Source organism: Crocodylus siamensis, chromosome 1 (assembly GCF_052110815.1).
Source record: "Crocodylus siamensis isolate JL-2025a chromosome 1, ASM5211081v1, whole genome shotgun sequence".
Taxonomy (NCBI): domain Eukaryota; kingdom Metazoa; phylum Chordata; order Crocodylia; family Crocodylidae; genus Crocodylus; species Crocodylus siamensis.
Genome location: NC_143395.1, coordinates 371,867,428 through 371,894,564, shown reverse-complemented (window position 1 = coordinate 371,894,564; position 27,137 = coordinate 371,867,428). Strand labels below are relative to the sequence as shown.

The 27,137-nt window shown below is 42.2% G+C and overlaps 1 protein-coding gene across 1 annotated transcript in view; it reads right to left on the bottom strand.

Annotated features, from left to right (window-relative positions):
* The window catches only part of TRPC4 (transient receptor potential cation channel subfamily C member 4), a 233,979-nt gene that overhangs the window by 139,200 nt on the left and 67,642 nt on the right, over positions 1-27,137 (bottom strand). Inside the window, exon 2 of the mRNA XM_090027125.1 lies at positions 564-968. Within this exon, the coding sequence (XP_089883251.1) occupies positions 564-941 (378 nt within the window). The 5' untranslated portion in view covers positions 942-968. The remainder of the gene's footprint in view (positions 1-563; positions 969-27,137) is intronic.

Here is a 27,137-nt window from a genome sequence, read left to right as displayed (position 1 = left end):
GACCACAGAGGCCATGCCTCATGTTCATTTGGGATAGAGGGACAGATACTTTCCATGATGAGGGTGAACCCCTGACTTTGTGGATATTTTTTCATGGATTTCAATGGGACTAGAATATCACCACCAGATTTCTCTTGAGCTTGAGTTCGAATTCCTTATGAAGCAGAATTCTGCTCTAATATGTATGAAAAACTCTTTCAACACAGAATTTTAAAAAATCATATGTGGAATTAATATTTAAAGATTTATGTGAGTTTTCATGCATCAGAAGTTAACAAGCCCACTTGCTCTCAGTGGAAAGCCTTCTCACCCTAAACTCACAATTAGCATAAATTATATTATCTTTTGCTTAAAATAACCGATGGTAAAGATGAAGACATTCAGACTAAAATGAAAATGGTACAAGTCATGCTGAGAACACAAGAGGCTAAATTTGAACTAGTCATTTTTTTAAAACTTTTTGGGGGGGGGGGGCGGCAGCGAGAGCACATTTTAGCAATCTTTTACATTTCCCTACAGAAACAGATTTGTAAATCAGGAGCAAGGTAAAATTTTATGCATACCTGTTTCTCCCCACTGGGCTTTTTGTGGTTTAGCAACAGTTCCACAGCTCCAACTACCTCTTTGCGTATAGCGTGTAGAAGAGCATCTCCAACATAAACATTAAAGCTTAAGAGCAGTTCAATGAGCTCAAGGTTCTCATTTTCAATTGCAATAAGGAGAGCAGTTCTTCCAAGGGGATCAATACAATTAATATTGATCTTGAAATAAATTTCAGCTTCTTCCAGAGCTTTTTTCACACTGGCGTAATCTCCTTTCTCAACAGCATTCAGATAGGCTTTCTCTGCAGGTGAAAGTTCAGACTCTGCTCGCACTATACGAAGAGGGATACGATCTCTGTAGGGGGCATTAACACTTCTCTTGTAGTAGAACTGGGCCATATTTTATGCCATTCTAATACTTTGTCTCTGCAATTCAAAAAAAAAAAAAGAAGTATGGATCAGTTACGTGTTCCTGGCATAAAGTTTAGCATATTAACGAAAATATGTAATACATTAGCATCTAGAATTCATTGTGTTAAGTTATATACAAACACATAGAGGCAGTCTGCCTTGAAAAGTTTGTAAAATGCACATCATAGACAAATTGTGGGAGGGGAAAACACAAGTTAGAAAAGAGATGAAGTGACTAACTTAAGGTCAGATTTGGCTAGCAGTCAAGGCAAATATCTCACACTCCCTACTTCCAGTCCAGTTACCACTCCAATAGACTCCACTTCTTCCTAACATATTCCAACAAACCTGACATGAAGCTCCAATTTTCACAGTTCAGATCCCTAAGTCTGAGAATGCTTGGACCTGGGATTTTGAATCAACTGTCTCTCTAGCTATTGAATTACTGTGCTCTGGCAATAGCTGTATGAACCCTCCATTACCAAGTTTGATGCGTAAGCTACAGTTAAGACTTAAATGCATTCATTTGCATAATAAGCTTAAAATATGGATAAAAACCAAGGAACAGTACATAGCAGTCATGGTTATGGTTTATTTTCTCACCTCATTTTGACTCAAAAGCAAATCACTGAAACTAGGACACCATGTAAAAGTTTTAGGAAGATTACAGAAGACCTGCATAACTCACCCATTTAAGACTATGTAAAAAGCTGTTCCTTCTACCAGGACAACATGTAATTGGTTATTTTTGTTGTCCATAACCTACCAGTGTAGGTTCACACATTCAACAGTGTGTGGAAAGGGGAGTACAAAAACAAAAGATACTGTTGCAGAGATGATCTCCACGCCCACTCCCAAAGCAACTCAACAGAAATGCAGGTAAAGTAGGCCAAGCTATAAGCCACATCTCCCTCTCAAAATTCACAGAATGCATCCATGGTTCTTTGGGAAACCCTATGCCCTTCTGAAGCTAAATGCCTCCCAGGTTTCCCACTGAGGGATAATATAGCTGTTATTACTACAGGGTATATCATAAAACCTCAGTATGTAGAAGCGTGAAGTCATAGAAGGATTTGTTCTGAATTCAGTGGTCAATGGCTTGTGGCCTATAAACTTAATCTAGCTTTAAAATTAAATACATGTTAATTGCCTTATTTTGCATGTCCTTGAAACCAAACTACCAAATCTCAGTTTCTAACTCAACACATTTTTACTTTTATTACCTTGCCTTCCAAAACTATAATTTACAATGAATGTAAAAAAATGCTACCAGCCATGGAGGCAAGGTAATACTATGTGAATCATGAAGTTATGATTTATCTGAACCACCTGCTAAAGATGATTAACATTTTGTACTGGTTTTAAGGAAAACATAAAGGTATCTGGATAGCAGGGGTATAGGTGCACCACAAACTTCTAAATGAAGTCATGCATAAGAAAAGTACAGAGTGCTAAGAGGGAAAGGAAACTCCTAGCCTCTTGTCTTTAGGTAGCAGCAGGACATTCTACAAAATTAACCTTCTCAGCCAGTAAGGAGTGGTGAAGCACTTATCTTAACTGTCTGTCCCATTATGGAGTATCATTGATGTACTCCTGGGAAAGACTTATACCATTTAGCTCAAGTAGAAAAATAAAAAATCCCTAAGGGTCTAGAGAATGAGAGAATGTGTACAGCCAGGAGATAATAAAAAAAGCTGCAGGGATTTGATAGATATGAGAGAAACCCCTCTAAAGTAATACAAGTGTAAAATAACCAGGGTTTGAACTACAAGAAAAAATGCCATATATATTGCTGTTTTTGTAGTATGATGATCAGGGTCCAAAATGTATGCTTCTCATTGCATTGTGCACCTTCTTTTCTAATTATATTTTCTTTCTTGGAGCACAGGAAATACCAGATTGCATCAGACCCAGGGTTCACATGGTGCAGTGCCCTGCTTCTGACATTGGTGGAACCAGATGGCTAAGGGAAGGTGGTAGGGGAACATCTCTGCTTTCTCCAGTCCTCAATTCTGCTGCTCCTACACTGGAACTTTGTTCCCCTATCACAGGGGTGGGCAATTATTTGGGCCTGTGGACCACATAGGGAATTTTGGTGAGCTGTTGTGGGCTGGGTCACCACATTCCCACAACACTCATCGAAATTGAGTAAGTAGACCCATCCCATTCACCTGACCAGGCATCTTGCCTGCATGGGTTCTCTACGCAGACCCCAGGATTGCAGGGCAGTGATAGTGCAGGGCTGGAGCCCAGGACAGAGCCACAATCCACTCCTGACATGCCCCTGTCCACAGAACCGGTGCCCACCATAGGGGCATGTAAACAATGGATCATGGCTCTGCTCCATGCTCAGCCAGGATGGGGCCATGGGTAGGCAGGGAATGGCATCCAGGACTGTGATGGGTAGGCAGATATGGCCAGGGCTGAGATCACAAGGCCCTGGTCCCTCACTGTCACCACTCTACAATCCCTCCCCATCAGCCTGGGCTCACCTGGCTGTCCTGCTCCCAAACACCACTCCCTGCCTGCTCATAACCCCATCCCATCTTCCTGGCCATGAGCCCTACCTGTGTGGGTCCTGCCCCTCGAAGTAGGTGCAGGGTGGACTTGTTGGGGCATCTGGGCAGCAGGACTTGGTCTGGCAGTGACAGCAGCTGGAAGCTCAGGAATCTGCCAGAGGCAGTACAAAATCCCTTGGTGGGCCAGATTCAGCCCATGGGCCATATTTTGCCTACCCTTGCCCTAGCACTACCCTACCATTTCCTTTCAGGTCTGATTTTTCCTTCACTGCCATAATTTCCTTTGAGTTGCTGTTCCTTTCTCACCCATAACTTCACCTTATGCTCTTCCCCATCATCACCACTACACCCTTCCAACTCCTGCTGTTCCCTTCTCCTTAAATCCAGCTAAGACTCTCTGATTTCTGATACAGCTCCAAGTTACAGACTAACCCCTCATAGCAGATGAAGTTGTTCCTTTTGATCAGCATACATAGCAGCAGGAAAAAGATCCCTCTGCCTGCAACAATATGCAATCTATAATCTCCCTTTAAATCATGCTTTTAAAGGTTTTTTTATTAAGGCTCTTCCACTGAAACTTAGAACATATCCCAAAAATTAGAGTCACTTATATGTATTTTTATGCACGATCAGATGAAGAAATGGCCAGAAGCTATGTGCTGGATCTCATTTCATTCAGCAACAACTTTGATGTTGAGTTGTTCACATTTTAGGTCATGGAATGTCCCTGAATTAATTTACTTTTATAATTCATATTTTAGTAGGGGGGAAAACCCCTCTCTTCCCATCTTATTTAGAAGGGAAGAGAGTTGGTAACTCTCCCCAAGGAGCAATGAAAAAGTGAATGGGTTAGATTCATATCCAACCCAATTAGTTTATCTGGAGTTACATCAGAGAAGGTTATGGCACAGTGAAACTAGAAGCTATGGCGATACATACCTATGGTGCAATATGAGCCGAGTAGTTTAGTGGCCTGATAATTTCTTACTGTATTAGGATAACTTAAAAAAAATATGTTGTATCTGTTGAAGAGCTTTTTCCATTTTTGATGGACCATTGGGCAACTCAGGTTTTCTGAAATGTCTATGTTGTTGTTCTTAGGCCATAAGATACTGCAGGTAGGCTGCAAAAGTATACAGAGAATGCAGGCCAACCAAACTTGCTCTAAGTATCCTCATAGTGTCAAGCAGCATTTTGCTGAGAAAATGCACTACTATGCATCTTACCACCTTAACAGGAAGCTGTATAGCTACCTTAGGGCTGTACGACATACAAAACAGTCAGTACTGTGGAGAAGCAGACATACAAAGCCCTGATCTATTGAGCCCAGGTACTTCTGGGTCAGAAGATGGCAAGTTTATTGCTACCAAGTGCAAAGTGCTGTCTTACAGATCTGGCTAGATGACTTCCAGATCCAGAGGTTGCACATTGGATCACTAAAATTGAGAGCCTCTGTAATACAGAATAATGCAACTTCAACCTCTTTATTATTTGACCAGGGAAAAAGAGGAGAGAATACACTCAAAGAGTAGCCTTGCTGCGGAAGCTGATAACAAATTATCATTTCCCTAAATATTTGTCTTCTTTCAGTTGGTACCCTCTGGGGCAGGGAAAGATTAGCTTGAGGCTGATTTAAAAGGAACTAACTATAATTAATAAGGACAGCTTGGTTACCAATGTAGGGCTCTGTTGAATGCTATAAAATACTTGAGTGAGTCACAGTGGGGCATCTACAAGAGACACTTTCTGTGGAGTTATCTAATTAGTTCTGCAGTGAAGCGTCTCCTTCTACATGTGAGGAGCTGTTAGGTCAGAGTCAACTTTAAAGAAGCCTTACTAAAAGTGCAGGAACAAACCATCCCAGTGTGCAGGAAGACTAGCAAGTATGGCAGAAGACCAGCAAGTATGGCAGAAAACCAGCTTGGCTTAGCTGGGAACTTTTCAGTAAACTAAATCACAAAAAGGAAATTACTAGGGAAGAATATAAAAACATTGCTCAGGCATGCAGAGATGAAGTTGCAGCTAGCAAGGGATGTGAAGAGTAACAAGAAAGGTTTTTACAAGTATGTCGGTAGAAAGAGGAGGATCAGGGATAGTGTGGGTCCCTTACTGAGTGGTGGGGGCAACCTTGTGACTGAGAATACAGAAAAGGCTGAAGTGCTCAATGCCTTTTTTGCCTCTGTCTTTGTAGGCAAGGTCAGATCACAGACTATTGCATTGAGCAGCACAGATTGGGGAGGAGGTGAGCAGCCACCAGTGATGAAAGAACAGGTTAGGGACTACTTAGAAAAGCTGCACATGTACAAGTCCATGGGGCCAGATGGGATGCGCCCAAGAGTGCTGAGGGAGCTGGCTGTTGCGATTGCAAAGCCGTTGGCCACCATCTCTGAAAACTCATGGCGATCAGGAGAGGTCCCGGATGACTGCAAAAGGCCAAACATAGTGCCCATATTTAAGAAGGGAAAAAAGAAGGTCCAGGGAATTACAGACCATTCAGATTCACCTCAGTCCCTGGAAAAATCATGAAGCAAATCCTCAAGGAAACCATCTCAAAGCACTTGGAGGACAAAAAGGTGATTAGGAACAGTCAGCATGGATTCACTAGGGGCAAGTCAGGCCTGACAAACCTGATTACCTACTATGAAGAGATGACTAGTGCTGTGGGTGCAAGAAGACCAGTGGATGTGGTGTACCTTGATTTTAGCAAGGCTTTTCATACTATCTCTCACAACATTCTCCCAGACAAGCCAAGGAAGTACAGGCTGGATGAATGGACTGTAAAGTGGATAGAAAACTGGTTGGCACATTGGGCTCAGAGGGTAGTAATCAATGGCTTGATGTCTATGGGGCAGCCAGTATCAAGTGGAGTGCCCCAGGGGTTGGCTCTGGGGCCATTTTTGTTTAATGTCTTCATCAACGACTTGGAAGATGGCATAGAGTGCACCCTCAGCAAGTTTGCAAATAACATCAAGCTGGGGGGAGTAGTAGGTACACTAGAGAGTAGGATTGGGTCAAAAGGAATCTCATGAGATTCAACAAGGACAAGTGCAAAGGCCTGTACTTAGGACAGAACAATCACATGCACCAGTACAAGGTGAGGGTTGACTTGTTGGGCAGCAGCTCTGCAGAAAAGGACCTGGGGGTTACAGTGGACAATACATTGACTATGAGCCAGCAGTGTGCCCTTGTTGCCAAAAAGGCTAATGACATACTGGGCTGCATTGGCAGGTGTGTTGCCAGTAGGTCAAGGGAAGTGGTTATTCCCCTTTATTCAGCACTGGTGAGGCCACACCTGGAGTACTGTGTTCAGCTTTGAGCCCCCCAGTACGGAAAGAATGTGGACAAATTAGAGAGAGTCCAGTGGAGGGTAACAAAAATGGTGAGGGGGCTGGGGGACATGACTTAGGAGGAAAGACTGAGGGAACTAGGCTTATTTAGTCTGTAGAAAAGGTGACTTAGAGGAAACTTAACAGTAGCATTCAACTACCTGAGTGGGGATTTGAAAAAGGATGGAGTTTGACTGTTCTCAGTGGTAGCAAAGGATATACCATGGAGAAACAGTCTCAAGTTGCAGCAACAGAAGTTTAGGTTAGATATTAGGAAGAATTTTCTCACTAGGAGGGCAATAAAACACTGGAAGAAGTTACCCAGAGAGGTGGTGGAAGCTCCATCCTTGGAGGTTTTCAAAACCTGGCTAGACAAACTTTGGCTAGTTGGGGATGGTCCTGCTTAAAGCAGGGGTTGGACTAAATGACCTCCTGAGGTTCCTTCCAACCCAAACTTCCTGTGATTCTAATTAACTCAGGCGGGGGGCTGGACTTGATGATCTTCCAAGGTCCCTTCCAGCCCTAATGTCTATGAAATCTATGAAACTCTGATATAGGTTAGTACTGCCTGATACAAGTACTATTGGGCAATACTACCTAAATAATATGGTGGAGTTATTTACTCCATTGCAATACACATGAAGACTGTGACAGGACTGGCTGCAGCATGAGGGTACTGAAGTGTGAGAGCTAACTGCTGGCTAGTCTCACACTGTAGCACCCCCATGGCTCCAGCCAGTCCCTCTGCAGCATGTTGAGCCAGGACAGAACAGCAACCCCCAGGTCCCTCTGCCAGCCAGGGCTGTTCCAACCTAGTTCAATGTGCTGTGGTCCCAGATGCACATGTAAATGCTGTCCTCAGAAGCAATCAACTCTGGCACAAACTTTATCAGAGTTTATTGCACCATGCTGATTTCATGTGTTGACTAAAGGTGCATATAGAGTACAAAACTATCTCTTTGGCCAAGTACAGACATTAAGCACTTTTAGTGGTATAAATGGTCAGAAACCAATCAATACCCATAACAGAACAGAAGTTTAGTGCACACACAGATTGGTTTAAAAACAGTGGAACCCAGTCCAAGATTTCTGCCCCACACTAAAAGTGAATGTGTGTCCTGTTTGCTACCAATATAAATAATATTGCTTACAGAAAACCATGAAATTTAGATCAATTCTGCCTTGGGTTTTTTGAATGTCTGTACCTAGCCTTTAAGCCTTGCTCCTCTCTACAGATATATTAGGGTGTATGTTGCTAACTGTCTTGCTGTTTATATATAAGGTGTATATGCATATGTGTATACCTTTGTTACAGACTTACAGGTACAAATCCCAACATCATTATTCAGACAAAGAATGTGTTCTTCTGCAAAAATAACAAATAAGGAAGAGATCATTTCCTCTGAGTTCTGCAAGGGCTGAGATGTACACACATCATAAAAGATACCAGAGGTTGGGTTCAGTGAGCTGGGGACCCAGGTGAAGTCAGAATTTTAACTTGAACCTGCTTCTTCCCAGAGATTTGTTCCTAGAACCTTAGAACTGGTGTGGAAATTTCTAACTGACTTAATCTTCCACAGACTCTGCAGATCTGATATATAACAGCAGTGCATTTCAGAAAAAGGATGCTGAGGAGGCAAAGTGGTTTGCACTAAAATAGGAATTTAAGGAACTGTAAGACATATATCACATCTAGGAAGTCAACATATATTATGTCAAATGCTACCCTGAGTTACATCCAAACATTAAAGTCTAGGGAGTGTTTAACTTGACATCGCTGAGGACTGCATATGGCCCTATCCTTCTGACATGGAACTTTGTGGGACATACCAGTGACCATGAAAAAGAGATCTTGAAAGCTGATTCAGGGTGAAAGAACTGAGGGGGAGCTAAGGGAATTGTGCATCTCACAGGAAGTCCCTTGAAGGATCAGAAAATTAGCAAATTAGGCACTAGAGCTGTAGATGACCTTAGGGTAGGTCATCAGAGTCTGCTTCTGTGTTATACTTACATGCTGCAAATTTAAGTTTTCAGTGTAAAATGAAGACAATAGAATTCAATTTGAAAAGAGTCCAAGATTCTTGCTAGCACACCACCAGTTAAAATATACTTTAAAAAGTAATAGAGCCTTAAATCGGCACTGGGTATGTCTACATGGGACACTACTTCAGATAAGAGCTAATTACTGCACAGCACATGGCACTGTCTACACGTGCACATGCCTACTGCACAGTAATTTGCTCAAATTACAAGTAAATTTGCTTCTAAATACAAGTAGCAAATTTACTCTTACATACTGTGCAGTATAGCATGTGTAGACAGGCAACTGGGATCAAATGTGTTCCCAGTCAGCCAGATATCAGGGGGCAGGAGATTGTTCCCTGCCCCCAGGAGCTGCCTGCTGCTGGGGAAGGCTCCACCATTGGAGCCCACGTGGGGACAAAGTTCCAGTGCACTGGCATCAGGGACCTCTCAGCCCCCACTTCCTATCACAATTGGGGAGCAGGGGCTGGGAGATTCTTATGGCTGAGCCTGAGCTCTGTGTTCGTGGGGCCCAGGCTGGGAGATTCTTATGTCCCACCCAAGTTCCAGGGTTGTGGGGCTTGGGTGGGAAATTCTTATAAGGCCTGAGTGTTATAAGATATTGATCTCCCAGCCCAGGCCCTAAAACTGTGGGACTGGCACTGGGAGATAAGAACTTCCTAGACCTCCCTCCCTTCATGCCATTGGGAAGCAGGGGCTGGGAGCTCCCAGCTGTGAGGGCAGGGGAACACTATCCTCACCCAGACTCTGGTGGCAGAGCCCGCCCCAGCAGCAGTCAACTCCAGGGGGCAGGGAGCAATGTCCCAGTCCCCACCAGGAGACAGATATCTTCAAGCCCAGTGCTCCCTGCCAGTCTCTGGGCTAGCACCCAGGGGAAGCTTAGAGCTCCCCCTGGCTGCTGCAGGTTCCCAGTGCAGGGCCACAGAGAGCAGGAGAAGTCTGCTGCTAGGAGCAGCAAATCTGCTCCTGTGTCCCTGCACATGTAGGTGCATATCTGGGACAGTTTACTCTAGAGTAGCTTACTCTAGAGTAAACTGATCCCATGCTATTTGCACATGTAGATGCACCCACTGACTCCTAGTTTGTGGGTATCAAAAATACCCAGTTCATAAATGAAAAGAGATAATGTATTTCAAAAATGGTTTCTCTGAATATACCTGCATTTATTTTGAAAGGCTGAATACAGATTTTTCTGCCTCCATGCAATATAGAACAAAAAAAGGTTTAACTGAAATATTCAGAAGTACAAGCACCACTCAGTACAGGGCTAAAATTACCTACAGGAATTTAATGCTTCACTTCCCCCCTCCTCCTTCCACCTCTAAAAACACCATGCTTTAATGAGATAGCAGTTCATTTGCATCTTGAAAGATAGTATTCATATCAGTTATCCAATCAGGGTGAGTTACAATAAAGCCTGATAATTAATGAAGTCATAATACAAACCTCTAAGAGGCTTCATTTAACATGCTCTGCATAGCACACTTTCAAGATATCTCACAAATTAAGATTCTGATTCTGCAATATGGGACAGTCAAGCAGAAAATATTAACTTTGATGGGGCATTATGCAGATACAGCAATCTGCTATTTTAGGGTAAGAAGTTAAGGGGAAAAAAAGAAATACCCTACCAACTTTTTCATACTACCTAGAAGAGATTTCATATATTTCAGGAGTATTTGCCAGTGATAACTTTTTTTAACACTGGAAAAATATCACTGAGAGTATAGCACATTTTTCCGAATATAGAACTACTTGCAAAAAAAGAAAGAGCATCTGGCCCTGGTTTTCCATTTCCAGAAAAATGGTTCTCAAGTAAAACTGTTCAAATAACTGAGCTTACAAATGTTTTCTCTCTTTCTTCAAATATTATTTACAAATAATTATGTTCAGTTTCTAAGCTAGCTTTACAAATACCTGAGTGAATATTCAACAAGCTATTTGCTTTTTCAGTTTTTCTAGGACAGTGGGCTTAAACTTTTGGCACCATGGTCTATATAAGTGGCATGGAACTGATCTGTGGGCTGGATCCACAGGGTCAGCACCTGTAGTGGGTCCTGTACATCCAGATCCTGCTCTGTGCTGCTCCTGCCCCACACGCCCAGTTCCTACTTCGTACCAACATGGCCCCACATGCACAATCTAGCGAAAAGGAGAGGTGCAGCCACTCCACCACACCGTCCCTGGATCTATCCCTGAGGTTCTAATCTGCAGTCCTTATTGCACAACAGCCCCACTTGTTTTCCTTTTTCTTTTTATCCATGTGCTGAAAGTACCTTCTGCTATTTGTTTTCTTTTGCACAGGCTAACTTAGATTAATTTCATGACCTCTGAAGATCCCAGTAGGAGCTGAGACTTGAAATTGGACCTATCAAAGCATCTGAGTATTACAAGGACTGAGCTATTGGCTTTTCTAGCATGGGTCCCTCATGTGTTTCCTCCCTTCTTTCCTCCATCTTTGCCACCCCCACCACAAGAAAATAATAATAACCAATTAACATAAAATGAAAATCAAAACTGTGCTAACTCCACAAAATTTAAATCTTGATCACTCAGCAGATATTGGCTTAATTAGCATGGCCCAATGGATCAGTCTCAAAGTCCTTAATACTCTGGCCTTATTCAGCCCTTACATGGAGAAAACCCAATGGAGTTTGTTTCTGTTCCCATTCAAGCTAATGGAAATTTTCCCATTGGGTTCACTGGAACTTGAATTGGACCCTAAATCCAGTTTACAATTAATAAACATCAGCTTTAGGATTTTTTTCTAAGAGAAGGTATTGACCAAAGTGAGTCATATATCACTGGCCTATAGGAACCATGTACACCAAATTAATTCTATTTGTATATTTCTGGACTTTCTGGAACTGTCAGACAAAACCATTTCATGCATTACCATCAGCATCTTAGCAGCAAACAATATAGTACTTTGACAGAAGGTTAATGTAAACTCAGCAGTGTGAGAATGGATTGCCTCCTTAAGAGAAGCAGCTTCATATACACAAAATGTAAACCAGTATTTCAAATTATATGGGACTACATTTTTTAAATATCGTCAGTCAAGAGGAATAGCAGTGGCTCTCCCTCTCCTTCTATATTTTTTATGCTCTGTCTAGCAGTAGTCCAGGTTCAATATTTTGGAGAACAGACAGAACGAATGTGTGGTTATGGAAATGTCGCTATTCGGTTATATCATAAACATACACACCCATATTATCATTAGAACTGTTCAGAAATTTTCCAACAAAAAACATTCATTAGAAAAAGCTGGCTGTTTGACCCCAAAATTACTTTACTGAAACAGCTTGGGTTTATGAATTTTCACTGAATCCAGAACAGAATATGTACACATATATGTACGTGTACATGTATAGAGGCCAATAGTATATGTATTTTGTGTGTGTGCGTGTGCATGTATGTCTGTACATATACACAGACATACACACAGACATACACATGCACACACATACATATACACACACAAATGTATATCTGTATACATACATACACACATACACATACACACTGGCTTCTATACATGTACATACACACACACACACACACACACACACACACACAAACACATATAAACCAACCCTATATGCCGCATCTCATTTTAAAATTGTTTTCCATTGCTTTGGACATTGTCAAGCAGTAACTGTTCATGCTGAAAGTTTCCATGCCAGGTGTTTGCCTAAAGCTGAATATTTTGGCAAGTTTTCACAAAAACAATTTGGTACTTTCTAAAAAATCAGGTAGAGTAAAGAGTGTTACCTCACAGTCAAGGATGTTCCATTTGTTATTCCCAGGTAAATTGCTCCAAACTTAGCCAAGAAGTCTTTGAAGCATTTTATTTGTACATGCTCAGTAGAGAATTAGAAGGTGAATTCTTTTAAAAATACATCTGTATTAGGCAGGAGATAGATAGGACTTTTCTCGTAATTCCTGAGGGTAGACATATGAGTGGGGATACTCATCAATAGTGATTGTAGAACACTGCTCAGGAAACCTGAACATTTGGGACAAAAAGATAATGGTTTCATTTGTCTACAATCATCCTAAATTTTGTTATATGTACCATTTATGGCAAAGCAAATAAATGTCTGACATTTATTATTATAGTAATGTAAGCATCTGAAAAATCTTTTATAACCATGTCTGTGACAGATTGTGACAAATCTATGGAGCAGTCCTGGCTCATATAGAGTTGAAATTATGGTTGAGAGAGAATTTCTGTAAGAGCTCTATCTCCATATACTCACTCCAGGTGACACTGTCAGTCAGGGATAAGTTATTAAGACAGAACTAAAGCAGCTAGCTTTGAAGATAGGGATAGGATAGAAAGGATGCTAGTTTGGACTGTATCAGAAAATGTTATTTGGCTAAGAAATAAATAGAATTGGAGGCCTGCTCTGTTTGAGCATGCCACTTAAGTATGAAAAGACATAGCTCTCTTATTTGTACCATGAATTACAAGAAAGTGTCTATACAACAAAAAATGCATGTAAAATGAATCTGAAGAGCATGCAAAGGACTGTTGAAAATGGAAAGTGGCTACTGTGATTCAATCTGATATGAGTACTGGTCTAGTAATCAGCTAGGTCATGAAAGCTGACATAAAGACAAGTGGAGATCACACTTAGATAGACTCAAGATACTGGACATCAGGACTGCATCAGGACTGAAATTCTAATACTGACAAGGTATATACAAGTGAACCAGCAGACTGGAAAGTGGAAACTTTGAACTCGGGTGATGTAAACATATGAGAAAATGTCACAGAGCATACTTACCTAGATTAGTCTGTGCCAAATTTAAGACAGAATGTAGTCAGTTACACAGCACTACTTTGGTCTATTTCTATTCAGAAATAGGCTCTATTTCTGAATAAATGCTTTGTTTGGAGGTTTCATGTAGACCATCTCAGAAGGCTTGAAAACATTACAGTTTTAAAGCCACCGTCACTCCAGATGTTGGTTAAAAAGAAGGGGTATTCTCCATGCCAGAGGTGTGGTTAGCAAGAGGGTCAATGAATGCTAACTAATCAACATAAAGGTCAGTATGTAATACCATGTGGATACTACATAGGAGCTTGCTTTTTCACTAAAAAATTGAAATATGGAGCAACGGGTTTCTTAAGAGTATGTTTTTTTAGGCCCACCCCTCAGCTGTTTTATATACATACAAAGCTTTGGTTGGAATAATCTAGTTGGAGATGGCCCTGCTTTGAGCAGGGGTTGGACTAGATGACCTCCTGAGGTCCCTCCACCCGATTTTCTAAGATTCTATAGCAACAAAACTCTGTTAAAAATCAATCAAGCTACATCAGTTCATCAAAGCTAAAGAACTGTTATTAAACACATATTAACAAAAACAGAGCCAAATTTTGCTGGCATTACTTGTGAAAGTAATCCCCATTAGACCCGGTGGCTACTTATACAAATAAAGCAAATCAGGTTTGACCCAGAAAATTATTATTAGCTGATAGCTATTCACTAGTACATGTGAAATTAGTGGTCTCAGTGCTATTCTTACAAGACAGATACCTTCATTGAAAGAATCTAATCCCACAAGGGGATGTAACCATGAGGTATCACACATGCTAGCAGAGGGAATGAACATGAAACCTCAATTTTACACCTCCTTCTGTGGATCAGGATTAAAACAATGTGGAGAAAGCATGCTTTCCACTAAATGACCTGGATTTTTTCTCTGAATTTGGAGAAGATTTCAGGTTCTCAAGGGGTAAACCATGCACATAGACTGTAAGCAATAAATCTGGTGTGAAGAGGAGGAGGAAGATGGAGATTACATAGATAAGGATCTGAAAGAGAAAACACTCCATCCACTTAAGCTGAACTTGCTGCCTCCTTGAACAGTGTTATTCTCCAGAGCACATCAGGGGAGCTCTCCAAAACCATTTTTTAAAAGACATTTTCAATACCAGCTACACTAAGCCAAGTTTCTTATTTCATTTGTTCCAACAGATGCACTAACACTGTGCTTTAAGGATAGAATCCTGGTCTTTCCATATGGTACTGCCCTTCTCTCTGAAAAGTTCTTGGAGGTAGTTGCAGTGACTTCTCCACTCTGCAGGATGTGTTTACATGCAGATCCTTGTCTTCTGTGCTTTAGATGGGCAAGCTACAGAAGGCATGGTATTTAGCCAGAAAATGGATATTGTTGGTTACTGCCCAAATACAACAAGCTCTTCCAGCTAATAAAACATTCAGATATGGTCCAGATGCAACTCAAAACACCCTCCAGTAATGTACAGCTGATAGGGAGACAGGTATGAACATACTTGCATATAAATATATTCACTAATATAAACTTCCTATTACAGGATTCATAGTCTTATGTGTATTTTGAGGGGATCCGTGGAGAAGACTGATTTATTTAAAGGAAAACAAAAGCCAGTGTGATGGGAGAACCAAAGAGCACTTGAGAGCTAATTAAGCTTTCATGTTGAATGGCTAAATGTCTACCCTCAACCTTAAAGGTTCTGGACTCGTATTGCCTATTTGAGAAAATGAGCCCAAACATATTTTTTTAAAAATGCCATTAAAGGTTTAAACAAATAAACATATAAACAAGAGAGTTACCAGGATTTGGTCCCAACCCCCACTGTCCTGGGGTACAGAGACCAAGCACCAGCTCAACCCTCCACTAGGCCACAGCTGACAAAGGGAAGAAGAGTGGCCAGGAAAGGGGGTCCACAAGGAAAAGTTCTTCTACCACTGGCCCCTGATTGGCCCATGGCTCCTGGCCCCTGATTGGATCATCCTGCCTATATAAGCGTTCCTGTTTCCTGAGGAAGGTATCTAGATGACATAATTTCTGTTCTCTTTAGAGTTCTCTGCTATTTCCCTGCTTTTGTGCCCTGACTCTAGAGCTTACCACCCACTGCTGATCCTGCTCAGACTTTGAACTCTGCCTCTGCCTTTCATCTTGGATTGCTGGAACTCAGCTCTAACTGGTCCCTGATCCGGCTTCTTCCCTGACTTTGCTCTGTCTACCATTTTGGCTCTGGCCTAGACTCTGGCTTCGATCCCAGCTACGCCCCCTGACCTCAGCTAATGATTTGTACAAACCACCAGTCAGACAGCCTACACCTTGGTGCATGACAACAGCACATCACCAAAGATAAACTACTGTTACAAATACCCAGCTAAGAAAAAAGCATTAGAATAATCAAATCACCTAAGCAAACAAGTCAATATTGGATTTGGAATCAATTATCAAAATAGTTAAAAATCAATTAAATCAGTGCTAAAAATAATCAGTATTCATACAGATGACAGGAAGGCAGCTGTAAACTTGTTTCTAAATTGTAAAGTTTTGGCTAAGTAAATCAAATCTATTATTTGAAAAATTAATTAGTTTAAGACTGTAGCAAAACCCCCAGCTTTTTCTTTTTTTTTATTTAAAAATACATTCCTTCCCCTTCCTGTAACCATTTCTGACTTTCTTTCTGTCCTTTCTGTCCTTTATAAGTGATTACAAGTAGTACTAGATAAGCTAAATTCTTGTATACTATTATTGTAATAAGCCCCTTTTTTATATATCGTAAATAGTGTTCTATTACGTTTGTATTGATTTTTACTGTTTTATATTATATTATATTGTATTACTATCATTTATGCATTGACTTTTATTGTTTCATATTACTATTGTTTGGTTTAGGCCTGTTTCTGTTTAGGCCTGTAAAGTGATGTCAAGTATCCATTCCCATCTTGTTCCCATCTTGTCTCCATGCCCTGTTGTGTAAGTATGTTGCAATTCTGTAACCTCTCCCATGTAAATTGGTTTTCCTTCAATGCCTGAAACAAAAGAGTGAATGGATGAGTGAAACACAATGATAGCAGGACCACCTACTAAATCACCCCACCATCAAAACCAATACCTGGACCAATGACCCAGCCATTGGAACCACCCTCAGCATTCAAGAAACAAAAGACGAGGCAACCCACCACTGTGCCAGGGCTGTACTGTGCCAGATGCACAGTATGAACATCTGGAACCCTCTGAAACAGGGGTGACCTTGCCTGCACAGGCCCTCCCCATAGGAGATCCTAGGTAGTCTGCCCCATAAAAAGGGGCAGTGAAGACTGACTCCTTCAGGATGCCATCATCACCTGGACCAGACCTGCTCCACTTCATGCTACCTAGCAATCCAGAGGTCCTGCCAGTGACCCCACTCTGGACAACACGGGCTGGAGAAAGACCCCAACGGGCCATAAAGGACCCCCTCCCAGCCTTTATTCAACCAAAGACTTGGACTCTGTTTCTCTTCCCTACCTGGACTCCAACCCTTCCACTGAGTCTCTTTTTCCTGCTACCATTTTATGTGTCTGAGTTGGTAGTGCGTGTATGCGTGCCTGGTGGGGGTGTATGCACCTAGAGTTTGTGTGGGTGCGCACCTTATTGACTTTTGTGTGTGTGCATGTACAATTGTACAACACACCCTCCTGTCTAACAGCAAGATATTGAAATCCTGAGAGTTGGCCTGACCTGTTGCAAGGCACAAAGATGCCCTGCTCCTGAAAGAAACTGCCTGAGGAAAAAGCCCAAAGACAGAGAGACAGAAGCCCAGGTGCAGGTTACCAGGGCAACAACCCAGAGGGTAAATTAGCCTGCACCTGCACGTGGTCAGCTGACTGGAAGAGGCAAGGCTCTGGGCCCATATAAACCCCAGGACCGGGCCCAGGGAGGGCAGTTCCCTGCCAGCAGCCAAGGGGGAGGAAGCTCTCCCAGAGCAAGCAAAGGGGAGAGGCCTGTCTTCAGAATCAACTTCCAATACTATTAAGGGACGGAGCATTCCCCAGTAGAGTATGAATGAGGTTACAGCCAAGAGGCTTGAATTTATGTTACAGCCTAGGGGCTTGTGTTTTGTTTATTGTTGTATAAGACCAATGGTTTGGGTGAGGCTATGGGGCAACTGACAACTGACACCCAGGAAACAGCGAACTTGCTAAATGGGTACTTTGCCTCAGTTTTTCACCAGTCCCATGGGACAGCCCTGCCCACTATGGGTCACGGAGGCCTGGGTGAGGGAGATTCCTTGCCCTCCATCGAAGCTGACCTCATGAAGGAACACCTCGACAGGCTGGATACCTTCAAGTCAGCTGGCCCTGATGGGTTACACCCAAGGGTACTCCGGGAGCTGGCAAGCATCATAGCTCAGCCCCTGGCACGGATCTTCGAGAGCTCTCGGTACTCTGGTGAAGTGCCCAATGATTGGAAGAGGGCCCATTTCATGCCTACCTTCAAAAAAGGGAGGAAAGTAGATCTGGCAAACTACAGGCCCCATCAGCCTGACCTCTATCCTGGGGAAGGTCCTGGAAAAGATTATCAAAGAGGCCATCCTTAACAGATCAGCTGAAGGCAATATCCCGAGGGATACCCAGCATGAGTTTGTTGTGGGTAGGTCTTTCCTGACCAATCTCATTTCCTTTTATGACCAGGTGACTTATCACCTGGACAAGGGGGAAGAGATTGACATTGTATAGCTTGACTTTAAAAAAGCCTTTGATCTGGTATCCCAAAATCACCTCTTGGCTAACCTGGCTAACTATGGCCTCCACCTCACCACGATTCGCTGGCTGGGGAATTGGCTCCAAGGTAGGTGGTCAATGGGATCCAATCGTCTTGGTGCGCTGTGACCAGTGGGGTCCCTCAGGGCTCTGTCCTAGGGCCTATACTATTTAAAATCTTCATCAGTGATGTAGACATTGGTGTCAGAAGCGGACTGGCCAAGTTTGCCGATGACACTAAACTCTGGGGTAAGGCATCCACACCTGAAGACAGGAGGGTGATCCAGGCAGATCTTGACAGGCTCAGGAAATGGGCGGACGAGAACCTGATGGTGTTCAACACCAAAAAATTCAAGGCTTTCCACCTTGGGAGGAAAAACCTGCAGCATGCTTATAGGCTTGGCAGTGCTATGTTGGTTAGCATTACAGATGAAAGGGACTTGGGGGTCATGATTGACCACAAAATGAACATAAGCCTTCAGTGCGATGCTGCGGCTACTAAAGAGAGCAAAATGCTGGCTTGCATCCATAGATGCTTCTCAAGTAAATCCCAGGACGTCATTCTCCCATTGTACTCGGCCTTGGCGAGGCTGCAGCTGGAGTACTGCATCCAGTTCTGGCCTTCACAATTCAAAAAGTATGTGGAGAAGCTTGAGAAGGTGCAGAGGAAAGCCACGCTCATGATCAGAGGTCAGGAAAACAGACACTATGAGGAAAGGCTGAGAGCCATGGGGCTCTTCAGCCTGGAAAAGCACAGGCTTAGGGGTGATTTGGTGGCCACCTATAAATTTATCAGGGGTGCTCATCAGGATCTGGGGGAATGTCTATTCACCAGAGCACCCCAAGGGATGACAAGATCGAACGGTCACAAACTCTGCCACGACCGATTCAGGCTGGACATAAGAAAGAACTTCACTGCCCAAGTTTGGAATAGACTGCCGCCGGAGGCGGTTCAAGTACCCACTTTGAAAGCCTTCAAAGCACATTTGGATGCTTTGGGATCTTATGATACCTGCTGACTTCCTGCCCCTGGGGCAGAGGGCTGGACTCGATGATCCTCCGGGGTCCCTTCCAGCCCAAATGTCTATGAAATCTATTAAATCCATGAAATTAGGGGATAGAGGAGGCCTCATAGGGGGCCCACAGCAGTGTAGGGACCATGGCACTAGAAAGGGTGTGGCATTTGGGTTGTATTGACCCAAGCGCCAGAGAGAGTGCAGCATTTGGGGTGCACAGACCCTGGTGCCAGAGAGGGCACAGCACTTTGCAGGGCTGTAGAAATCACAGGCGCCAGAGAAGGCATAGCACTTTGCAGTGTTGTGGAGAGCCCAAGCACCAGTGAGGCACCGAGCGAGACAGGGACATGGAAAGCCCAAGTGCTAGTGAGGTGCCGAGCAAGACAGAGCTGCAGAGAGTGCAGAGAGGACAAGGGGACCAAACTGCAACAAGGCCAAGACCAAACAATGTTGGTACCATCTGCGAGGCTTGGGGTGTGGTAATGGGGTCGCTGGAGCCCAACAGGCTAGAGTGCCCTGAAACACCCGTTGTGATATCTATCTTGGAGTGGGACCTACCACGGGTCTGGAAACCCACGGGTCAGGAAGCCCACGGGGTCCAGAGAGTCAATCAAGACCACGTCCAAGAGGACTGAAAGGCAGCCTCCCTATCAATCATTTGATCAAAGCTGTGGCGGGTGAGAATAGAGGGTGCCCATTGGGCCAACTTGGCACAGTAAGGGGGCCTTGGGGAGATCATGGCCATCTTGCAGAACCCCATCCCGTGACATGACCCCACAGGGCAACAAGACCAAGATCAAATCTTCATCAAACATTTCAACCACAACCTCAAAAAAAACTATAAAGTTTTCTTCTTAGAATTCTTTTCTTATCTGGCTGCTAACCCTTTCCTTTCCACAACAAAGCTTGTGCGGGTGTCAATAGGACACACCTGATAAATAAAATATCTCAGAGTTCTGTTTCTTCTGTTTCTCAAAAAATATAAATAACAGTTTCATGGGAGTTTTAAACATAATATATGGAACACAGGGTATGAAATGTTTTTTTTAATGAGACAATATTCAGGGCCATTTCAACCTAAGGAGCATTTGTTTTACATACCTCCCTCCTATGGGATTAATGGATGCAGTCACACTCACAGCTTCACTCAGCCAAACTTCCACACCTTAAAATGAAAAATGCTAGGATCCTTCCCAGTTCATAAAGAAAGAAAAGACAAACAGAAAGAGGAAAGAAGAAGATATTGAACTTTACAGGTAGGTTGGAAGCTCTTCAGCTTTCTTCCTCACACAGAGCCTTGTCACCTAAGACACTTAGCACATGTTGTATTTAGATTGTAGTGACCATTACCATGGTATACTGAAAGTTAAAATGTGTTCTGAGCAGCCACACACTAATACTTACCATGATCTCTAAGTGTAACATGCCACACAATGTGGGACTGCACTGGAGACAATTATCAGTCCTAGCCCTGGGACCAAACCAGAGCCAGTTCAAGATTTTTGGTCCCAACCTCAGTACAGCATTGGAGACTGTCAGTCCCAGCTCCCACACCACACTGATGTCTTCAGCCACCTCCAGTGTGGTGCAGGGACAGGGACTGACAATAAACTGATCTTTGGTCCCAGCTCCAGTACCACACCAGAGCAAGTTGTTGGTCCCAGCCTTAAAACTGTACTGGAGCCAGTGCCAGGACAGGAACAGACAACCATCAAGCTGTGCTGGTATTATCTCCATGGAGATGCAATAACTGACCGTGTATTACTAATACAATCTGAAGATATTCCTCCCCAGTAAGTCCTTATTTTGCTACATACGAGCACACTGCTTGAATGTGCGGATGCTCATGTTTTAGTCTTTGGGATTCTGAAATGTCAGTCTTCCCTCAGAACACAAGGCATTACCCTTGATTCCCATGCTTTACAAATTTCCCGTATTCAGTCTTGTATCACCTTCATTCTCAGATCTTTGGGCAAATCAGGTGTGAGTGACACCTGGAGCCATGTGAACTAGCTCACTCTCAGCAAGCATTACTCAGAAAAGCGCTTTATTGATCAGCCATCTTATAAAGAGCCAGTGTTTTATATACCACAGAAATTGCCAGTCGGTAGCTTCCCTACATATATTTAAAAAACCCAGAAATGTGAGATCACTTTTGAAGAGCCTAGCATGACCTTCTCAGGGAAAAAAGGTCCCAAGGTGACATTGTGTCACCAGTTCATAAGAAAGTCAATTTAGAAACCTTGTTAAAACAGATAATTTGTGTATATGGAGAAATCTAGCAACAAAACTATTCAGTCAATCTTCATCCATCAGAAAGGTTTTTTTTATTTATGTTCAAATTTATATTAAGTTTCTTCTCTCCACAGTCCGTCCTAGAAATGAGATATTTACAATAATGTTATTTATAAAAGATGCAGACGTCAAACAGGTCATTCATTGGAATCTTCCTCTTGAGAGAAGAAAGCTACTTTTGAGATGGATCCCATTTGACATAAAACAAATATTATATAGAGTCTATGACTTCAAATACGTTATTCTTCTCACAGGCATATAAATCTGCCCCAACATGCTGTATAATATTTAAAAGGAAATAACTTATTTCCTTCACGACAAAAGATAAAATATATAAGCAACAAAGGAATATTTATTATATTTAGAAAATACTATATAAAGATCTCATGATTTCTACATGGTCAGGGGATTAATTCTCTCTGATTTATTTCCCCATAGATTTAAAAAGCGTTAATTCTGATTTACTATGGTATAACACTGCCAGGAGTGGGTTAGGTTTTTTTGGAGGGGGTGGGAGGGGAGGAAGCAGATTGGAGGGGACTAAAAGGAAACTAAAGTGGCACCCAACAAAAGGAACAATATCCATCTTTGTGGTCCCCTGATCCTGAAGCCAGTTCAGCTAGAGACAAGCCATGGAGTTTGTCCTGTTACGTGTTTCCAGGGGGAAATCTGCATTGCAGCTACACCCACAACTGAACCTCCTACCCTGGGAACACTTGTACAATATGAGAATTCAGTAAAAGCTGGTGGGAACAGATAGTGGGTAGAAAATCTCAACAACAAAAAAAAGAACTTTTATCATAAATTCTTTGAAGTGGGATTTTAGCCACCAAGAAGCTGACAAGTCAAGGAAGATTCGTATCTTCAAAGATAATTATGACCGGAATTGTATGAAATTTTCTAAATGAGGTTAAATGATGCTAATTCCATATCTCTGTTGGAAATACCTTGACATTTCTTAGTATCACTTTGGCCTTATTCACAGTCCCATTGCATTAGCTCGTCCTGTAGCCAATGCACATACACCTAGTGCCAGTGCACATACACCTTTTTCCATCTCATTTGTGTCTGATGACAGGTTTTATAACAGAAATTCTTGTTATTAGTCCCTAAATACCTAACTTTGCTTTCTGTATTATTGAATTTCATTCCATTACTTCCTATGCAATATCCCAACTCTCCTCTGTTTTGATGATGCTTCACAATTCTGTGCCATTGGCAACTGCATCAGCCTGCTTTTTCGCCAGTCATTAACAAAAACATTAAATGAAATTAGTCCCAAGACTGGTCTATATGGCACTTGTCTGATAATCCCCTTCTACCTGAATCATTTGCAACTGAACAAGAGTGCGTCTTTCAGAAAGTGATACCCTTGTATAAAACTTAGATCACTGCATTAGACAGAAGGTCATTACTTTGCTTCCTGGAGTGACCAAATAATTGATGCTCTAGAGAAAGGGCAAAAGAAACCCCATGCTGGATTGTACCTAATTGTGCAATCAGGCAAATATGACTTTCATTCTTTCTTTGACCCTTTCAGTGATCAGTTTTTATCCCGAAGTTTGAGTTTCAATCAGCTTTATCTTAGTATGCACAGCAACAACAGCTCTCCAAAACTGATTAAAATCCAATTGCAGTGCTTGACTCTATGACCTCTCAAAGCCAAGAATTCCACACATGCTTCCTGGAAACTGAGTGAAAAGAAAATTTCCCCATCTTTCCTTTAAATGCATCTATCATTTATTCCAGTGAGAGGAATGAAAGGAAATTTGGTAACGCTAATAAGTAGTTTCCAGTGGGCAAAAGTTGGAGACATTTTGTTCAGTTCTATCTATGCATACATGCATGTGTGTATGTATGTATGCAGGTATGCCTGCATTGTTTTTCTGTCCAACGTCATACATTTTTTCTGGTTATCTCACATTAAGGCAAATAAGATTTTTAAGAAGTTTCGAATAGGGATACAGGACAAATTGATTTTGGAAGGGAAAATCTACCAAAGTTTATAACACTGGGAAAAAAGACTCATTAATAATACTGCACCCGGGGAAAGTGTGTGTGTGTGTGTGTGTGTCTGTGTCTGTGTATATGTATATGTGCGCACGCACATGCGCACACGCGCACAGGCCCCAGATCTGCACGGTAGATGAGAGGTAGCTGCCACTGCCTCCTGGGACAAGCACTGAAGCCAAATAAGCCTGGCTTTGAAACTCAAAACGTTCTGAAACTTTTGAAATCCTTTAAGTGCCCTTGTTTCATTTTGAAGCTATTTCAAAGCCTTTTTTTTCATTTTGATTTTGCTGTTTCAAGCTCAGAATGCATTGAAACAGCTTCAAAATTAAACACCCAGTGAAATTTCGCACAGTCCTAACGTATTTATACAGTAAAAGCCACGTTATCTGGCACCTTACAAACTGTCATGCTCTATTAACCGGCATGCCAGTTTGTAAGGTAAAAGCAAAACTGGAAGTGCCCACCCTGGCACACTTACGCAGTGGGACGAGCGGCAACATGGCGGGACGGGCGTTGGCCCGAACATGCATGGGTCCCAGATATATATGTGTGTGTGTGTGTGTGTGTATGTATGTATACATATGTACGTGTGTGTGTGTGTACACACACACACCAAGCATTCACCTCACCCAAACTGAGCACTTCCTAATTAAGAATTATCAAAATTGAACCAGTTTTTGGAAATTTCCTTTTTTCCCCTTTTCCTAACAGGCAAGACTTTTCATGCTCTGTCTAGCAGTATTGTTGAAATCCAGAGAAAGGTAGTGCATCATCCCTAAAACTGCCACCCGTTTAGGGCACTCACCTGGAGACTGGATGCTTAGCATTCAAATTGCTACTCTGAATAAGACAGCGGGTTGTTGGTTAATCAGAGGTGCGGGTATTGATTTGCCTGTGGTAGTTGGAAGGTCCAAATTTCATCCCAATGCAGAACAGGAACTTTAAAAAAAATGTTAAACATCTAAAAGATAAGCTCTACAGCACCAAAGTTTTAAGTATCTATGTCCTTTACTCGGTCTAGCCCACAAGCATTTAAAGTATCTCTTAGGTCATTGAATTCATTGAATTCATTCCCCTTGTCTCACAGGAAACCATGATGAGTCCACTACTATTCTGGGGAGCCTATTCCAGAATCTCACTCCTCTGATGGTTAGAAACCTGATTTCCAGACACTACTTAGTATCCAGTTTATATATATTATTCTTTTGCCAAAAATGCCCTTCAGCATAAACAGTTTTCCCTTCCCTTGTGTTTAACCCCTTGAAAAAGTGAACATGCATATCCATTTGCAGTTTGTAAAGCTCTCCAAGATGAATTATGCTATGAAAAACTAAAGAAATGTAGAATTATCTTTAGATGGAAAATGCAATAGATTACTTGCCTGTCTCTCTCTCTCTCTCTCAGTAAATATGAAAATAATGTGATTTTGATAGCAATCTCTGAAAGCAACTGATTACTGAGTAAAATTATTATTGTCAAAAGCAAAACTTTGACGTATTTACAACACAATGATTTTATGAAGAAAAATGTGCGATTAGATATTATCTCACGCTCACAACACTTATATTTATATTCCCCAAGATATTTCTAAATAACATATATAATAAGGGTACTTACTATGTAAAGAGGGGTGTAGGTTGTAGCCATGTTGGTCTAAGGATATAGGCAGACAAGGTTCTTTGGGTAAATCTGATATCTATTATGTAAAGACACATTTAGCCCAGTTTGTTTAAAATGGATGCTAATGGTTATGTTCCCATCTCTTATTTAAACACCTATGCAATTGGCTTTGACACCAAAACAAGCACTCATCAGCATGAATAAAGTTAAATGGAAGGTAATGGTACTTGGCATTTCTGAAAATCTAGGTATTTATTTTGATTCTATATGTGGATTTTGGAAATGTAGGGACCTAGAACTGAACATCTTGTCCTTGAAGTTGAGTCAGTACAAGACAGAAGTGCTCAAAGTAAAATGTATCTGAGTCAGTAGGAAAATTTATTAAATAATAGGCAAAAGGTAAGGAAAAGGAAAGTGTTGCTACAGGAGACTCCAAATGGGGTAATACGCACTGACAAAAGCAAAATAGATAGTCAAGTAGCTACAAGAAGACAACAGCAATTTAACAAATGAATCCCTGAAGAAAGTAGTCAAAAAACTGACTCTGGTTCCATTAAACCTCTAATGTGCAGCTAGATGGATTAATAAAATAAACAGAAGAATGACAATGGATTCATGTTAATACCTCTTTCTGCTATACAGCTAGTGCCTTTCTTCTATGCCATAACCTTAATCCGAGCTTCCCTACAACTCAAACGCCACCTGGTGTCTTCACAAGGAATTTTAATTTATAATTTATAACATAGACTAGTTTAATGCAAAAAACAGCCACATACATTGCATCTAAAACCAACTGGGCATGTCTACACATTCTATTAATGCTATAAAGGCTGACTGCACACTAATATACTGTGCAGTAAGCCTTTCCTGGGAGCACATCTACACGTGATCCCTGTTGGGGGCAAATCTGCTCCCATCCTACTCTTTCCCCCTGCAACTGAGCTACCTCTGGTTGCTAATGCAGGGGCTGGCTGGGAGCACAGGGCTGGTTCCCACGTGCACAGGGCCAGGAGAGATCTGTTACCTGCAGTGGCAGCTGTATTCTTGCACTGTACACATGGGAAGGGATCCTGATGTGCATGAAAATGGGAAACAGAGGCTACTGCAGAGCACTCTTGGCCCCACGGACATGGGAACAAGCCCTATGCCCAGCAGGACTTCTCCACTCAGCCTGGGGTTGGCCAAGAGCTGTCCCACTTCTGGGGCAGCTCCCAGTCAGCTCTGGGTTCCTTAGTCAGGAACTCTCCCCTATCTGGGACAGCTCCTAGCCAACATGGGGCTGGGTGGGGATTTCTCTAAGCAGCCTGGAGCCGGCTGGGAGCTGCCCCAGAAGAGACTGGTCCCAGCCAGCCCTGAGCTTCATGGGGAAGCAGGGAGCTCCCAGGTCCGGATGCTGCTCAGCTCCAGAGCTGACCAGTGCTGGCACAGTGGGAGGCAGAGAACAACCCTATCTGGGTACTTACAGGTAATAGCTAACTGCACAGTGTGTTAATTTGCTATGCAGTAAATGGTGTGCATGTATAGATGCTGACACTTTACTAGGCACTAGATTAATCTACTGCACAGTAAAGCATCTAGTGTAGACACACCCAGTGGGTTGAATGTTAAAAGTGGAATGTTTCTCTCACAACTGAATCAACATAATACACTGATCTTCTGAATAATTTTTCTCTTTTCATAAAATTTAAAAATACATCACCATTAACAAAAAGCTACGGTTTCAGAAATGCCCTTAACCTTATCAAATTACCAGGTATTTTTGTACTTAATGATATTCTCTACAAATTAATGAAAAACTATTTTACATGAGCTTTTA